This window comes from Clupea harengus, chromosome 14, assembly GCF_900700415.2.
Source record: "Clupea harengus chromosome 14, Ch_v2.0.2, whole genome shotgun sequence".
NCBI classification, from domain to species: Eukaryota; Metazoa; Chordata; class Actinopteri; order Clupeiformes; family Clupeidae; genus Clupea; species Clupea harengus.
Genome location: NC_045165.1, coordinates 24,096,660 through 24,109,466, shown reverse-complemented (window position 1 = coordinate 24,109,466; position 12,807 = coordinate 24,096,660). Strand labels below are relative to the sequence as shown.

At 47.9% G+C, this 12,807-nt stretch overlaps 1 protein-coding gene across 7 annotated transcripts in view; it reads left to right on the top strand.

The window, feature by feature from the left end:
* kidins220a (kinase D-interacting substrate 220a) overlaps positions 1-12,807 on the top strand; it is a 45,625-nt gene that overhangs the window by 30,549 nt on the left and 2,269 nt on the right. For 4 of the 7 annotated variants that reach the window (XM_012823368.3, XM_031579828.2, XM_031579829.2 and 1 more), the window contains 8 exons: positions 2,657-2,835; positions 3,598-3,830; positions 5,185-5,301; positions 5,852-5,902; positions 8,393-8,422; positions 10,676-10,813; positions 11,182-11,280; positions 12,118-12,354. In XM_012823368.3, coding sequence (XP_012678822.2) covers positions 2,657-2,835; positions 3,598-3,830; positions 5,185-5,301; positions 5,852-5,902; positions 8,393-8,422; positions 10,676-10,813; positions 11,182-11,280; positions 12,118-12,354 — 1,084 coding nt within the window. The remainder of the gene's footprint in view (positions 1-2,656; positions 2,836-3,597; positions 3,831-5,184; positions 5,302-5,851; positions 5,903-8,392; positions 8,423-10,675; positions 10,814-11,181; positions 11,281-12,117; positions 12,355-12,807) is intronic. The other 3 variants (XM_012823376.3, XM_031579830.2, XM_012823382.3) reach the window with 3 other exon arrangements.

Below are 12,807 nucleotides of genomic sequence, written 5' to 3'. Positions count from 1 at the left end.
GTGTGTGTGTGTGTGTGTGTGTGTGTGTGTGTGTGTGTGTGTGTGTGTGTGTGTGTGTGTGTGTGTGTGTGTGTGTGAAGGTAAGACGATTATCTAGGACATTGAGCCTATTTGTGTACATCTCTACACTGATGCATTCTATCTGATGGGAAAGATTGTCGCATCTGTTTCTGCCCGCAAGCACCTCTGTAACGCAACTTGCTCACTCTCCCTTGCGCTTTCTGTCACACACACACACACACACACACACACACTCACACTCATTGACACAGAGCAGCTTTCTTGTGCTCTCCCGTCCACCTAATGGCGCTCATGTGAAAGGTCAGCTGACTATTAATGCAGCCTCCTGCACTGACCCCCTGACCAGCGAGCACAGTGTGGGGCTTTGTCCATCCCAGCCAACAGCTGCTCTCCTTTCACACCCGCTCCACACTGGCCTACGCTACCTTCGTCTGCTCCAGCACTCTGTGCACTCTGGGCTGCACCGGAGGACCGGATATGTTCTAGAACAGTGCTTCTCCACTGGTCTGGCCTTGGGTCCTCCAATTTCCCATGGTCATTAAGTTGCCACCCAAAAAAATTAAATCATAAAATTAACATAAAAATATGTAAGGGATGATGTATAGTCCGCCAGTCAGTATCGGAAAATAAATCCTGACACAAAACTGCATAATAATCACAGCCACATGCTAACATGCTAACTGCAGTAATTAGCTAAATGTTTTTGAATGTTATGAATTTCAACACAAAGATTCAGCTAGCCCACCAGTGGCATCCCTGTAGGCAGCTAGTAAGCCAAAGCTCACCCTATTCATGTTGCAGCACGACTCAAGCTGACACTTTGAACTGTCCTTTCATACAGTAGTAGGCTTTGCATCTGGCGCTTATGCAGCATCTTTCCAAGAACTCTCTTTTCCCTTTGTGATTGAGGCATGAGAACCACAAAGACTCCAAAGTTTTTTCCATTTAAAAATAAAGGGTACTGTTTCCAGAATGATTCCAAAAGTGGGTCGTGACCCACCAGTTTAGAAACAGTGTTCTAGAAGGTTCTAGAAGACTATCTTAAAACCATTACAAAATACTTTCCTGAGGCGTTCATGAAGAAAGTGAGCGATGCTGCCAGCATGACAAAGCAGCGTTTATCAGTGAGTGATGCTTTCAGCATGACTGAGTTGAGATGGTAGAGGTTGCAGGTGGAAGTATGGTGAACAAATTCATTTGCAGAGTGAGGGCTCCTGTACTTCAGACACTTGCAAGCCTGTTTGTGCTGCCAGAAATGTTTTCTGTATGGTGTGTGATGAGATTACAGGAGTCTGGCTGTGGCAGTGTTTACAGGCAGGCGGTAGCTAGTTAGCTCAGCCCCCAACACACAAACAAACACACACACACAAACACACACACACACACTTGTTTGTTTACTCAGGAGAATCCACCTCAGCTGGGCATCAGCAGATCTGAGTCTGCTGTTGTGTCAACTCCTCTCCTTCCAAATCCTGCAAATTTCACCCTCCCAAATCCGATTACGCCAAAACCGCCTTCCCAGGGGCCCTGCCAAGACTGGAGCTCAGCCTCCCTCTGCTACATGGAATACTTAGAACCTAGGTTCCTGTGTTCCTGTCACTCCAGCAACATGAAATATGTAGAACCCAGGACCTTGTGTTTCTGTTACTCTGGCAACATGAAATACCTACAACTATGTTCCATGTTGGCTCCAGTCCCTGTCCACGTTTAGGTCCAGGTTTAGATTAACGATGGCACCCAAGTAGATTGAAATAAAAATAAAAGGGGAAGAAGCAGCTGGTATAACAGCCACTGTGTTTTACTCCAGTCCCTGTCCACGTCTCAGATTTAAAATTCAGGTGCCTGCGTCCTTGTTCAGAACCCAAGTCTCAGAGAGGAATGAGAGGAATAAAATGGGGAAGGAAGAAAGAGATGGGAAATCCCCCCCCTACAATTCCCGGTAGCAAGTTTCCCATAATTCACAGAGACTGCAGCGAGATGAAGAGATTGCGGAGGAGGAGTACGGCACACAGTGCAACTACAGTCTGAGAGCCGGGGAGAGCGAAAATGGACAAAACGAAAACAAACAAAAAAAGGAAAAAAGATCTAGCATGTCGCCGATTTATCTGAAAGGGCCTCCCACGCACTGAAAGATGAATTGGCATAGGAAGTCATTAATCTCTGAGCATCTCATTTCTCTTTCCCGACGTGCACTCCGAGTTGCAGCCAAATAGAGAGGGGGTATCAAACGCACTCTGTGTTTTGAAGTAGCGAGTCTCGGTAAGGTGCGAATAATTGATGATGTTTAGCGGTGCGCTGTTGTCTCTGGTGCGTGTCTGCGGAGTGTGAGAATGCCTTTCAGTGGCACCATTAGAGGAGCTAAACGCTGCGTTCCTCACTTCCCACCAGGCCGTTAGTTTTGTTGTCATAAATAAACACATAAATAAATGATAACGTTCTTGTTAGAGGGGTGCGTCGCGAGTTGTTTCAACCCATAGTTTTCAGGTTTGCTGTGTCGATTACTAATATGAGAGCCTGTGAAATATGTAGGGATTGTTATATATTCCATTTGAAGTTTATCTGAGAAGATACTGAGAGTCTCAGTATCAACTTGCATGAATATTAACACGTGCTTGCATGGTTCCTTTTTCCTCAGAATCTCCAAGAACGTCCCGACCACCAAAGACGTGGAGCCGCTGCTGGAGATCGATGGTGACATCCGTAGCTTCGAGGTGTTCCTGTCGTCACGAACACCGGTCCTGACGGTGCGCGATGTGGAGATGTTCCTGCCCTGCACCGTCAACCTGGACCCCAAACTCCGGGAGATCATTGCAGGTCAGCCCAGGCCGAGCCACATAGCCAGCCGTAGTTTAGCCGCCACCTTACCACCTACAACTTACCAACCCCCTTCCATACAACTCTGTGTGCCTACAGACCTGACGTACACGTGTGGCCATAAAAAACAGCTTATGCAGAGCCTGCATGTGGTAAACCATTGTAACTGTCCTACAGTCAAGACACTACTAGCATATTCCATAGCTCTACACTCTAGACTTTTTGACAGACACTGTCCAGTGACGGTGAAAACTATATACCCCTGTATCTGAGTCTTCGTTTATTGTGCAAGATGATTTCACTCTCACGATGTCTGTTTGTGAGGAGCAGAGCTGTGTGTGCGTTTTAGCGATGCTTAGCTGTAGCGTCGGATGTGTCCCCCAGGGGGACATGAGAGGCACCATGATGGGCTCCCCCGGCCACAACACACTCTCTCAAAGTCCCTTTTCACTCCTCAACCTCAAAGCTTGTAAGATCATTAAAGCCAAAGCAGGCTGACTCTTGGCAACTGGCTTTCCCCATTATGACGTGGAATTTTCTCTGAGCATGGGAGATATTTGTTTATGTTTCACTGAAGTGGCATCTTTTGGCCTTTTGAGTTTTGTGTTTAGCTTATGACAAATGGTCCAAAAATGTTCTGATGTCTTTGGCTGCCGTTAGGTATGCGTGGGAGGACTTTAATAGTGAAGGCCAAGATATGATCAAAACGTCTCTTTTTCTTCTCTCCTTTTTCTCTCCTCTCTGTCTGTCTTTGCTCCTCAGATGTCCGTGATGCCAGGGAGCAGATGCACATCGGAGGAGTGGGCTATCCCACACTGCCCCTGCAGGAGGTCTCTGCTCGCAGCGGGGCGTCTGCGTTCGGCCAGCACGGCCCAGCCTGCTCCCCCGGAGGCTCCCTGCCCGGGCCCTTCCCCCCCGGTGGGCCGATGCCCCCTCAGCACCACAGCAGCTACTACAGCGGCCTCACCGGCCCACAGCACCCCTTCTACAACAGGGTGAGCACATGTCACTGCCTCACAGACAACAACACACACACACACACACACACGCAGAATACACACACACCCACACCCACACACACAGACCCACACACACAGACACACACACAGAAAAGACACATAATACAATAGACATATACACACACACACACACAGTACAACAGAGCGCGTCTGTGCTGGCAACAACTGACTCTTGGCAGTCGATATTCGATGGGGGGGAAGTTCAACACTGAAATACATACAGAGACGTACTAAGACGAGACAAATAAACGCTAGGACGCTAAAACTACTAACTAAAATTTACATTGCAAAGTTCCATCTATCACACAAATACACACCAACTCCACATATTCTGACCCTCAGAACCGCACAGCACAACACACACACACACACACACACACACACACACACACACACACACACACACACACACCCAAAATCAGCGTGAGTCATCCCTCAGCTAGCCTCCCAACCTGCCCAAAGCCCCAGCCTGTGTCCCCAGAAGCCCCCAGGGGCACAGAGCCCTCCCCAGCACGCCCAGATGGAGAGCTGGAGCTCAGACACACATCTATACTGACAGGAGGAGGGGCTTTTTTTGTTTTTCATTTTTTTTTTATACACTCACCTGAAGTACGCACAGCTAAAACAACTTATCTGATTTTAACCCAAGTTGACTGAGGCAGGAGGAGTGCACAAATATTTGCCTGAATGCACAACCACCAAAATGATCCCTCATTCTTGATGAGGTCTTGTTGGATATTTTAGTTTCTGTTCAGCTGGAACTACAAACAGGACGTGAGAGGAGGCTGGCTGTTTGTTTTTTGCAGAAGAGCCATGCAATAGGTGAAACCTTGTCACACTTGCTTTGGGCCACATCCTGAAAACGTTTGGGACCCATTTATGTACACCCATCAGCCCATTTTAAACATTACGTTGTTATGATGTTTTTAAAGTGTGATTTGGGTGCAGTTAGTGAAACATCCATTTCCTTGTGACCATTTTAACTTTATGATTTAGTCATATTTTAACTTGTGCGTGTTTACTTTATTTATGTATGTTGTTCATTTACTGTTTATTTACACCTCCTCAGTGGCTGGTCAGTGTATCCATCTGTCTCTCTCTCTCTCTCTCTCTCTCTTTCTCTCTGTCTCTTTCTCTCTGTCTCTCTCTTTCTCTCTCTCTCTCTCTCTCTCTCTCTCTCTCTCTCTCTCTCTCTCGCTCTCTCTTTCTCTCTGTCTCTTTCTCTCTCTCTTTCTCTCTGTCTCTCTCTTTCTCTCTCTCTCTCTCTCGCTCTCTCTCTCTGTCTCTCTCTCTCTTGCCATCACTGACCCTCTCTCCTTGGCCTCCTCAGCCATATTTCCCGCACCATGTCTATCACCTGCCGAGGCATTACTCTGCCATTCCCCATCATGCCCCTCCATCACGCCCACCCACTAAAGCCGGCTTTCACAAGGACCCCAATGGACTCGTAAGTACCTAGCCAACCCAGACCTCGGGCAGTGCCCCAGGCCCACGACAGACTAACTAAAACAGACTTTTAACCAACCGGGCAATAACCTGGAACCATTCATTCACACCATTAAATGGAACTGAATTGGGTCTTTCATATGCATTTTTTTTTATCTGACTATGTTGCACTTTTATGTGGAAAGCCATTGGTCTGAAATGTTTGTAGCATGGTAGAAAGAGTAAAACTCAAAACAAAATAGAAACGGTTCTTATGCAAGTTTGGTTCTGTGTCCACTCGTCACATGGTCATTGGCGAGGCCAGTCATTGGTGAGTGTGTCAGCACTACGGATTCATAGACCTGCTTTTTCGATCTTTACCCTCTGGCCTCTCGTGTGTATGTGTCCGTGTGTGTGTAAATGAGTGTGTGTGTAAATGACTGTCTGTGTAAATGTGTGTTTTCCCTCTCCCTCTGTATCTCTTCCTCTCATCTCCTCATCTCTTCATCTCCTCTCTTCACCTCACCCCGCCCCTCCCCACTAACCCTAACCCAATCCTGTGTCCCCATCAGGACGCTATCAAAGAGGATGCCCGTGAGGCCACCCCGCCCCCCTCTCCCATGGTAACACCAGCAGTGTGTTCGTGTGTGTGTGTGTGTGTGTGTGTGTGTGTGTGTGTGTGTGTGTGTGTGTGTGTGTGTGTGTGTGTGTGTGTGTGTGTGTGTGTGTGTGTGTTCGCCACACTAGTCCCATGCGCTGTGCTGCAGCCTCTAGCACAGATACACACGCATCCGTTCATAAACACACCTATGCATGACTCCGATAGAGCCATCAGAAAGGACAGCTGGTTGAGTCAGTGTGTGTTTTTGTAGGCTGATAATGTTGCGCTGTTTAGCGTCAGAGTTGGATTGGTCCCTAGTGTTTAGCTTGGGGGACATGTTCAATGTATTATCCACTCCAGATACGCGTGTGTGTTCTAAGGTGCTAAAAGTTTGAAGCGTGTTTAAGTTAGTCGTCATTTCCCATGCATTCACAACATTCCTACTGAGCAAGGCTTTTAGATGTCATGTAGCTATGTGTTGTTTGGGATTGGATGGCTAGATGATGTGTGTCATGGTATGTGTGTGTGTGTGTGTGTGTGTGTGTGTGTGTACGTGTCTGTGTGAGTGGGTAACTTGCCTGTTGGTCCTGTGTGTGTGTGTGTGTGTGTGTGTGTGTTTTGTTAGTGTGACTATGTGCGTGGTGTGTGTTTGTATGACTGCATGCTGACTGTGTGTGTGTGTTTGTTAGTGTGACTGTGCATGGTGTGTGTTTGTGTGACTGCATGTTGACTGTGTGTGTGTTTGTTTATATGACTCTGCATGCTGACTGTGTGTGTGTTTGTTAGTGTGACTATGTGCATGGTGTGTGTTTGTGTGACTGTGCATGCTGACTGTGTGTGTGTTTTGTTTGTATGACTCTGCATCCTGTGTGTGTGTGTGTGTGTTTGTTTGGATGACTCTGCATGCTGACTGTGTGTGTGTGTGTGTGTGTGTGTGTGTGTGTGTGTGTGTGTGTGTGTGTGTGTGTGTGGTGCTGGAGCACTCTGAAGACGGCAGAAAGGGAACAGAGAACAGATGTGCCGTGATAAAGACAGCGGCCCTGGAATGTGTTCCTCTCGGCCTATCTGACATGGGCATTACCCAGTGGCGTCATGCACTCTGGGAACACACTGGCTGCACTCATCACCACAGCCCCAGACTCTCCTCTTCTCTCCAATCTGCTCTCATCCTCTCCCTATCCCCTCTTCTCTCTCTCTCTCAGCCGCTAGTCTCAACGCATCAATGTCTCCTCCCTTCTTTTCCATCCCATTTTCTTCTGCTCTGTACAACCAGGAGGAAGAAATTGTTCATTTACCCATCTCACTCTCTTTCCCCCCCCCCTCTCTCTTGTCTTGCCTCGTTCTGTCTTTGTGTCTTTCTTTCTTTATTTCTCCATCTTTCACAGCCCTCCTCTCATTGAGAGCTCTCCTCTCATTTCCTGTCCTGACCCTCAATAGGTCCTTCTGTCCCTCTCCTTTCTCTCCTCTCTCTCTCTCTCTCTCTCTCTCTCTATCTGTTCTGCTCTGTTGTCCTCTGGGCAGTGTGGTGTAATTGGCTGCTGATAGTGGAGGCTGGCTTCCTCTGTCAGAGGGATTACCATCAGCGGCAGGGCCATGTGCACAATGCAGCGCGCTGGCCCTTATCTCCTCCCAGAGACGCTTCCTCCCTCACGTGCCTCTGTTTCCTCTCTCTCTCTCTCTCTCTCGCTCTGTCTCTCTCTCTCTTTCTCATTCTGTTGCTCTCTAAAGCTCCTCTCGCTCTCTGTTGCTTTTTTCTAGATAGCCTCCCCCACTCCCCCCACCCTTCTCTCTCTCTCTCACTGTCGCTCTTCTCTTCTCTGCTCCACTCTCTCTGTAATTACTGTCTTATCACAAGCAATGCTTTCTCACCCGCCTGTCTGTCTGTCTGGGTGGGGTGGGGTGGGCTGGCTGGCTGGCTGGCTGGCTGGCTGGCTGGCTGCCTTTTTAAAGGTTTTCACATGATGGAACTTCTGCATTTCTTTCTTTTTTTCCTGTCCTCACTCCGGAGGGGGCAAAGAAAAAAACCAGACTCGGCACTCCTCCGCCTCTATCCTCCCTCGCAAACCTACGCTGGCTCTGTCTCTCTCCAAGGGTCGACCGCAAAGATTAGGAATATTGAGCTTCGCGAGGAGTGTGTAGTTTCAATTCAGACTTGAAGTGCCATGAACTCAGGTGACTTAAAAGGAGTGATTGCAGTGGACTCCTTCTGTCTGACTCGGAGAAGCCTAACCAGGCGCCTCTACCTCTGTGTGCTGTGAGACTGACTGACTGACTGACTGTGGTGGATCTGATGCCTAACCAGGCGCCTCTACCTCTGTGTGCTGTGAGACTGACTGACTGTGGTGGATCTGATGCTGTATGCTAATGAGTCTCTCCCTCCTTCGCCTTCTGTCTGTTTTACCACAATGACTTTAGCAGGTGGCCTAATGTCCTCCCTCTGTCCGTTACCCACTCATCCCCCTCGCATCCTCTCCTTCTTCTCTCTCCCTCCCTCTCTCTCTCTTCCAAACAGTTGAAGACGCAGGCTTCCAAAGCCAAGCAGGTACCGGCCTCTCTGGACTTTGATCAACCCAATTGTCTGCTTTGCTGCTGTAGCCAACTAACCACACTCACTCACTCTCTCTTCTTTTTTTTTCTCTCACTCACTCACTCAGCATGCTGCTTATAAAACCAACACTGGCTGTCTTTTAGTGTTAGTGTGCACTGCCAATATCTTTTACCTTTTGATTTGTTTGGAAGTCCTTTCAGTAGACAGCAAGTCCACATTAGGAATTGAATATTGCTCTGTCATGCTTTTGACCTGTGATCAATTTAATTGGGCTGTTCTGCTACTGACAAGGACTGTATGTATGTGCTATAATGTATGGCTTCTGTATGTCAAGTCTCAGCCCTCTAGTTGTTTTATTTCATACATATAATGTGTGATGCTGTCACGTACGCTTCTGTTACACGCGTCACAGAGTGCCGACAAGTGCGTACCATTTACCAGTCTCCAGCTCCAGACTACAGAACACGTCACTCTGCAGCATATTCACTGTGCTCAAATTAAGTAAATATGGAAATGCAGCAGAATGTGGAAATGAGATGCTAACGTTTGGTACTGCGGCTGAGTAACGCCCTGCGCCGTGCCGCGCCGGCTGCTCTCCTCTGGTTTCGCTGTGCGGAGCTCTAGTCTGGTACTGTAACCCCCACGGCCACACAACTCCCAAATATGAATCATCCCAGCTGTCGCCGTTTTTATTAGCAAATGAATAGGGTGATTAAATCGCCCGGTCTCTCAAATGAGAATGCTGGGTGTGAGTCATTAAGCTGCTATTGCAGAGGCCCTGAACCCCCTCACCACCACCACCACCACCATCATCATCAAACACACACACACACACACACACACACATACACTTACACTCACACACTCAACAAATGCCTCCACCCCCCAGCTCATGATGGAGAGTCATTGGACATTAAATTCCAGAGATCTGGAATATGGGTGGTAACACTTCCTATTCCCACTAATACATCTGTCTGGTGTCTGGCTATTAGTGCTCCTGAGGACGCCAGGTCTCGTTGTCCTGGTGTCCACTCAAGACACTGGGGGGCTTTGTGGCCAATCAGAACCCTGTCAATCCCCTGCATTGTCATCAGGTTTTACGTCTTATTATATTTACAAATATTATACATTGAGACGTTTGTGTTGGCTGTCCTCTCCTGTAGGGCATCTGTACAGATAAAAGCAACAGTCTGCTTTTATGGGAGAGAAGTGCTTCCAATAATATTATCTTGTAATTGTATTTCCTTTCGAGGGCCTACATTTATTTATTTATTTATTTATTTATTTATTTATTGTTATTATTTCAAAAGCCAGACCTCTTCCTTTCAGCCCAGATAGAGAGCAACCTGTTCAGGACCCGAGGAACACGCCGGCGTTGCTCTTCCCCCTTATCAGGCCAACGGCCTCTGGGAAGCCCAGCCCCTGGCGAGGAGTGGGCGCTGCATGGGCGAGGGCTCGTGGCACTCACCGCTTGATTATCAGCCCTGTGTGGAAAAGTCAGCTAGAGTAAGAGAGAGAGAGGGAGAGAACTGTAGATAGGCCGACCACAGGCGCTATCCCCTCCTCTTTCTATAACCTTCATGTGGTGTGCCGCCACACACACACACACAGCAGACCAGGTGCTGTGGTCAGATGAGTGCCTGCTGCAGTGTGAGGCTCCCCAGCCCAGCAGGGTCCCTGTGCGCTGACTGCCAGCAGAAGCAGCAGCAGCAGCAGCAGCAGCAGCAACCAAGCAAGCAAGCAGCACCACCTGTATGGAGTGGCTATTTTTATAAATGTGCCTGTCTGAGAATACCAACAGACGCGTCCCGCTTTCAAAACGTTTGTTTAAACACCAGTTCTATTTAAACAGCCTCTCCTCCCCCTCCAGTAGGCCCAGAGCAGTTGTGTTGTGTTTGTGCCTGCGATGCTGTGCTGGACGCGTTAAGATGCGAATCTCCTTGTTTTAGCCACACAAAGCAGGCCTCCTGCGTGTCAGTCCTTTTTTCGGATTCTGGGCCTCCCCCCTATTTCCTCCCAGGTGCACGCTTTGATAAACGCTCACCATTTTTAGGAGTTTATTTTGGGCGTATTGGGCTTTTGCACTTTTTTTTTTCCCCGCTTGATGAAAGACAGCTGCATCTTCTCTATTTAGCGTTTAGCTATTTAGCTCTTCCTCTCTCTTTTTCTTGCCTGTGCTCTGCAGAATGTGCATAACGTGTTAATGAAGAGGGAAGCTAGTTCTCTAATGGCGGTTTCTGTTAACAGGCCCCTGGTTCCGGCGTGGCCGCTGCTCCGTGGATCCCCCTGAGCTCCATGAGCACGGACGCCGTGTGCGAGCGCGTGAAGCAGACCGAGGGCCTGGACACCAGCATGCTGGAGCAGTACACCTCCACCATCAAGAAGGTGACATTCACACAAAAAACATCCCACAAACAACTGCATCGGTTACGTTACGAAAACATCAAAGCAAGACCAAAAGCACAGCAATGAATTTGAAATGTTTTCTTTAACATTCACATTTCTTTATCATTATCATCTGCTTTAAGTTTTAAAATATAAAAATATACAGTATGTCTGTGTGTGGTACTTTGAATTGAATTGATTGAATTGAACTGGTGAGGTTATAGTTTGCCAACTGTTTCACAGGTTATACCCACAAGTTCTTGTGTGAAATGCAGCAAGGCTGCCACAAAGGCCTTGTGTGAGTGAATGTCTGGAGCTCAGTGGACTTGACTCCACTTCATTCTGTCCTTTGATTCTCTCCACTCTAGGCCAATGTGAATGGAAGAGTCTTATCTCAGTGCAACCTGGATGAACTGAAGAACGAGATGAACATGAACTTTGGTGACTGGCAGCTCTTCAGAGCACTGGTGAGGCCCTGCGCTGCACGTTTAATACCGTTTGAAAGCGTCTTTAATGACTTCTGTCATGCGGTCGCCCCCTCCCAAATAAATACATCAGCACCTCGTGGCTTTGTTTGCCTGTTGGTGGAAGATTTAGTTCGGCACAAAAAAAAAAGCGTTTTAATTCGCCCAAATCTCCTCGCTGATATATCACAAAGTTTCCATAATCCTCTGGTAGAATCCCCCGGCTCTGGGTCTTTTTGAAATCAGCAACACATGTAGCCGTGTTGATCAGGTTTCCATTGGTGCTCACACAAAACGCATGTTGTGTTGCCAGCAAAGCGGGAAGCCATCTGGCCCAAGATGGTGGACGTCTGGATGAAGGAGGGTTATTGTCAGTGCGGACGCTCCGCTCCAGCCAAACATCTGAATAGCTCCATTTTTTTTTTTTTTTTTTTTACGAGAAGTAGCTTTTTTTTCTGAGAAAAACACATACATCTGGTTTGAGGACGAGGACTAATCGAGCAGCACTGGTGTATGTGTGGCCGCTGTGACGCTGTGGCAGCCATCATCAGCTGAGGCATTTTGAATGAAAACAAGTCTTTTACTTGCAGTGCCCTTCAAAAGCATTTGACTGCTTTCACGTCCTTCTGTACCGTGTTCGTTTCAGTTACCGTATTTGTTTCAGATGCATTTGTGTGTGATGCAATGTTTGTTATAAGCACAGTATTACACATAAACATAGCTGTTTGTAAATAATAGTTGTTTTACTGCATGCTTCTTACCAGCAACACCATGTCTGTCAGTGCTATTGTCAGATGAAGTATCTGCCTCTCCAGTGGACTATTTTTGCACTCATTTAAGGTTATGGAGCAGCGCCATGCAGAGAGCCAGCCACTGCACGACGACTCCCGCACGGGCAGTGAGCTGGGCAGCATCGTGGGGGGTCCTGTGGAGCCCAGCAGGCGCCCCGGAGGGCCACCTGATGCCGCCGCGCTCCCCTCAGAGGAGGCCATGCGGTACAGCCTGAACCTGAGCTTCGAGGAGCTCAGCAACGTGGGCCTGGAGGAGCCACCGAGACACAGCAGCTCCCACTGGACGGTAGGGTGGCCATGCGTGCATGCGCGCGCACACACACACACACACACACACACACACACACACACATACATATACACACACACTTATACATTACAACAATGCGGAAATTTAAATAGATATACTTTCATATACATAGAAATCTATACATGCCCATTTCTAAACATACTTGGACTATCATTTGCACTCAAAATAAAAAAAAAACACCTATCACAAACTCAAACAGACCCTTGCGCAGTCATTCTCTCACTTGTACATAGCCACACACACACACATATATGCATGTGACCGACTACTGCAGAGAACTCCCACTTCCTGTGCAGTAGTGAGTATATACTGTGCGCTGGCCAAGCTTCTGTATTTCAGTAGCCTCAGCAGAGCAGAAAATAGCCTGTGGGTTTTGGGTGAGAAACTGACCTCCACACGTGGAGGAAGTGAGGATCTGGCCCGGCAGCC